Below are 5281 nucleotides of genomic sequence, written 5' to 3' on the forward strand. Positions count from 1 at the left end.
GGGGGGGTTGGTGGGGTGCAGCGTGAGCGACTAGAGCAGAGGTGTCAAATTCATTTTCACAGAGGGCCACGAGTGTTATATGTTGACCCTAAAGGGCCAGGTGTAATTCACTTCAATGGTTCATGTTTTACTTTGACTAAACAGAAAGCATCACGTCTCATTGCGGCTGAGCACCACTAACAAACAATAACCAAGCTCTACATGGTATTTCATGCATAGAAACAGTGTTTTAACCACCAATAAACACTGAAAAGTACTACACGTACGCCTAACTAAATGTGAAATAAATAATACAGAAATACTATTAAAAATAAAAGTAAGAGAGTTTTACTCACTGTTGATTTGTGATAAGTCTTGAATTCTGAACAGTCCCACTTTCCTACAGGGAATTCCCATGCAAAACTGACATGCATTATAGGAGATGTAGTTAATGGCCAATGCTGACTTATTTGGATACATCACTGCAGTACTATTTAACAAAATAGCTTAGAGGACCATGGTTACTCAAAGCCAAATACTCAGGGGCAGAACAAGTATTATTATCCTTCACCATTTTAATGTGTTTTCTTTTTTGTTATATTGAATCAATTGCTATAAAAAAAACTATTTTCATATTAAATAAAGTAAAAAGAAATGTTGGCTTTTGAGTTTGGCATGTGGACTAAAGGGACTCGACTGATATAAGTTCATTTCCTTTTTGGATCCCAGGTACCTGCGACACTCTGAGTAGTTTGTGTCCCTGAGGTCTGACACAGTCAGACATTGTCAGATCACCGTCACCAGTTCCAGCAGGAAGGATGGGTGATACTACCTAAAACCTCAGCTCTCTAAAGCTTGTCTGTCCAACAGGAATCATAAACGACTGTGGAGTAATTTTATTTATACAAAACATGCAGTGTTCTTATGTTTGTGTATCACTGTATGCAGAGGCTGTTTTGACCTGGCTACAGTCCCTGTGGGGGTGTCTGCTTGTGACAGGACTTCTCAAATCTAAACAACCCTCAAGAGACAGAYGCACAAAGGAAGTGRATCCACACACAAACACACACATGTTGGCTTCTTGTTAAAGATACAAACACACTGACGTAAGAGAAAGAAAACAAAGGGACACTTACACTTCATCTGCTTCACCACAGGCTTATTGGGCTCCAACCAGTGCTGAGATAGACAAAGAAGGAAAAAGTGAGTGAAAACAAAAATGTTCCCATAAAGACATAATCTACTGTAGGTTTCAGTAGTAAAATACTATTAAACTAAGTATCTAAATTTAATCATTAAAAACAAGAATATTTTCACAATTATCTGAATTATACAATCAAGATTTGAGTGACAAATGCAGCATTATATTTAATTTTCTATCAACTGTTACAGGATAATAATGAATATAAATGAAAAGTGAGAACCTTTGATTGTTTTCTCATACTTACCCTTTGTTTCTCAGGATCCACATAACGAATACCAAAGTAGTCTTTTTCCAGCAAGTTGTAGAAATTACACACATGGTCCAACAGGAACTGGCCTTTGGTGTCTCTCTACAAAACAACAAAAACACATTAGTTTATTCATTTGTATTTAGATCTGCTTAGAGGTTTGAATGCTGCTAAAAATCACAAACAGCTGATTTCGGTAAATGCTACGACAGCAGGGTAATAATTCCTGTAATGCACACGTCATTCCCACCAACCCATTAGGTGAAATACAGACACCTGAGACATTTCAGTCTCTTGGTGATGATGCTAATGTGGTCCTATTGTTGACTCTGCAGCTCAGAAACACTGAGGAATCAATAATCACTCTGCAGTTATCACCTGCTCCTCTGAGATTAGCTCCTTATCACACACATTGAGCGATGTACAAAACCTGTGCACACACTCACACTAAATGTAGCCTGCATAATAATTGGTCTGGTTAGTTGGGGGTAAGAGTCACACGCGTGCAAGCATCTATCCTCTTTTTTACTTTAACATTATTGATCACAGCTGTCAGTGTTTATCACATAGTTTATTATATCTCAAACTGATTCTCCTGTAGCAGCTTTTAAACGCACAGATGGTGGATTCTGTGCCCAGTTATACATGAATCCAGTAAAACACTGTCCAACAGGAAGTCATTAAAACAAGTAAAAGTGTCCACCAGAATCAATATCAAAAGATGTTTCCTTATGTGTTCAGTTTCACCAATAAAGTGTTAGCATGGAGCAACTGTGGTGCAGCAGTCGCAGGTTTGACACCCAGGGGTAGACATAACCCTTGTTTAYGTTGTCCGAGACAACCTATTTTCATTTCAGACAACCAGATCCTGTCTCCTGGTTGTCTGGTGGACAAAAAGACCTTGATTAAAGTTCTCTGCCGCGGGTGTTCGTCATTGTAAACATGAGCGGGAGAAAAAACTTGGTAAATCCGAACAGAACACTAAACTGTAACTTTTAATAAGGTCATGTACACAGTATACTCCTATTTACATGAAAATGTTTGACCTATGAGCAGAAAGAAGCTTATGAATGCTGAACTCTATTTCAAAGAAGAGAATGAGGAAATTTTATTCATGCAGCTCCTGTCAACCTGGCTGACTGAGAGCAATTATACATAATAAACTTCATCTACAGAACAATATACTTGTTAAATCACAATTTACTTGAGATTCTTTTGGACAACCAAAATGTTTTGCAGACAGCCAGGTTTTGTCAACAGGTGGACAACCTGAAAAATTTCCTTATGTCTACCCCTGATACCCCACCATACCCATATGTTGAAGTTTGCTAGAGCATGTCATAGTGCTGGGCGGTATACCATTTTGTACCGAATACCAGTTTTTATTTTTGTTATGATATGAATTTTTTGAATACCGGACATTCCGGTTTAAATAGCGGAACGTTTCGTCGCGGCCGCCAGTGAACTGTTGTTTCCCGGGGGACATTTTTTCTTGCTGCACCACTATGTGCGTTAGCATGCTAATGTTTGGAACAGCTAGTTGCAGCCGCGGGTGGCGATTCCGCTGCTTATATTGACTGACGTTTAAAAAAAACATCCCGTTTTCACCGTCGCTGAATGTATTAAACACCTCTTCAGTGACGTGCACAGTTAGATTTAACGCGGTTAGTTAATGTGGAGATGTTATGCTGATGGAGACTTAACGTGGTTCTATTGTGAAAAGCCTGCGGGAAGTAGTTCGTAGTGGAGTTGGAATTGACTGGTGTTCAAGGTGAGTCGTGCTGATAAGCTTTAATAAATAACATAAAACAAAAACCCGATCATAATCTTTTCTTAACCCTCCTCCTTCACGACTGGACCAAAATGCGTGACTACTGTCTCCAACCACCAGTCAGAGAAGAACAGACACAGAGGAGGGAAACAGAGACAGACAGAGGTACAGTAAAAGAAAAAAGTCAATGAGCAGGGTTTGTACATTTTATTATCAGCTGAGCTGTGATGAAAAGAAAAATACCATCAAATACCGTGAAACAGGTGAAAATGTTGAAAATACCGTGATATAAAATTTTGATCATATCGCCCAGCTCTAGCATGTCACATATCCCTTAAATGTTGCCTGGTTGCTTCAGTAGCTGCCCACCGCTCTGCTTGAGCGACGAGTAAAACGCAGAGAACAAACTTCATCATTTTAGCAGAATACATATTGATGACAGCGTATAATCTGATTCAGCGATCACAGCCCCCCTGAATCTGTGCTTTTCCCCCGTCTCTGTCCACTTGTCTGCCACATCAGCAACAGTGGATGAGTTCATTTTTTTGTCAGCAAGCAAGCAAGATAAGGACATTAGCTGAAGTCATTAGCTTTGCATGCCTCTTGCTAAGTGCAGACATTTTCTTAAAGTGCATCGTAAGTGACGAACACCGGCTGACTTTGCTCAAAACCCCTGGTTTCTCAAAGTGAAGAGGCGTGGAAGCAAAAAGAATTGATCAATACCTTCTCCAACATTAGCTATTTTTAAGTACTTTTTACTATATCACTCCTCAAAATAAGCTTTTACTTTCATTCGCCTCTCCATTCCCCACCTTAAATCAGTAATATTTTTTTATTCCTGGTTTACTTTTCCTTTGGAATTTGAAGCTGTGCCAGTTTTTCTAATCATCAACAGTTATGTTTTCTGATGACACGAGAAAAAAAAAACACAAAGTATTTTCAAGGAAGAGCCATCATGTTAGGTTGCAAAAGAAACTTCTAACTTTTTTCCCCCAAAACATTTTCTACTGACTGCAGTTTGTTTGTTGACACTGGCCTCTTGTTTCCCGTCATCTGACGTGATTTTACATGAACATGATCTGTTCTGAATGTGCTGAAAGGGATAAACACTGCAATCTCTCTCCAACACAACCCGAGAAATATGCTGGTGAGTCACGCTCCGCCTTATGGGAAATAATCGGTTTTGTGGAGAAAGTGTGATAAAGGTGCTCGGTAAAGATATTTCCTGTAAAAAAACAAAAACAACTGAAAACGGGTCTGAAAAGTCAAACGGCAGAAATAGCAGCAAACACGWTTTTTGGGTCATTTGTGAACAAACTGCAGCTGAAATGTAAATGTGCTGCGAGAAGCTGCTTTCTGAAGATGTTTGTTGTGTCCTTGCAGTTCAAAGACAGATTGGGTTAGATTAAGTTTATATAAACTGACAGCGATGGTTAGTGAAGGTCTCTGTTATTCTGGAATTAACCAACATAACAGAAACACAACGCTGATATTATTGCCTGTCGTCGCCTTCTGTAGAGAACGTCATCATGCTCACTGATTTTATGTAACTTGCCTAACACTGTCAGCTCAAATCCCCCTTGATCTTTGTGACGTCGCCAGCCGTCAGCATTGGGTGGTCTCAGAAACGGGACGTCCCTGCGGGCTGATTCAGATTTACTCTTGTGTGTGAGAGTGACAGCTGAAGATAAATCAGATGAGAGTGTCTGTGGATGCAGCTGTGATTGTGTCGTCACAATGACCTACCTGCAGGGCACGTCTTTGTGTGTGTTTGTGTGTGTGTGTGTGTTTGGACTTTTAATCACCAGCCAGAAAAAGGCAAAGACAAGTTACTGTAWAACATTTTTGCTTGTGTTTCTACTTGTGTGTCTCTAAAACTACTGGTTGCTTTTGAACGAAACTTTCAGGAATAAATGGATCTACTTCTACAAATGATTAACTTTCAGAGACAATCCAATTCAAGATGGCCGCCCCAGCCAGCTTACTTCAATAAACACATAAATGGTTCTGCTTAAGTCAATTTTACAAATATTGACCAAACATTTGTTGTGGTAGCACCTGAACGTTGTCCTCATCACAC

At 39.6% G+C, this 5281-nt stretch overlaps 1 protein-coding gene across 9 annotated transcripts in view; it reads right to left on the reverse strand.

Moving 5' to 3' along the window:
- Positions 1-5281, reverse strand: part of frmd3 (FERM domain containing 3) — a 54330-nt gene that overhangs the window by 29443 nt on the left and 19606 nt on the right. For all 9 annotated transcript variants that reach the window (XM_014020752.1, XM_014020751.1, XM_014020754.1 and 6 more), the window contains exons 2-3: positions 1428-1532; positions 1116-1158 (exon numbers count right to left, since the gene is read on the reverse strand). In XM_014020752.1, the coding sequence (XP_013876206.1) occupies positions 1116-1158; positions 1428-1532 (148 nt within the window). The remainder of the gene's footprint in view (positions 1-1115; positions 1159-1427; positions 1533-5281) is intronic.

This window comes from Austrofundulus limnaeus, unplaced genomic scaffold, assembly GCF_001266775.1.
Source record: "Austrofundulus limnaeus strain Quisiro unplaced genomic scaffold, Austrofundulus_limnaeus-1.0 Scaffold265, whole genome shotgun sequence".
Classification (NCBI taxonomy): Eukaryota; Metazoa; Chordata; class Actinopteri; order Cyprinodontiformes; family Rivulidae; genus Austrofundulus; species Austrofundulus limnaeus.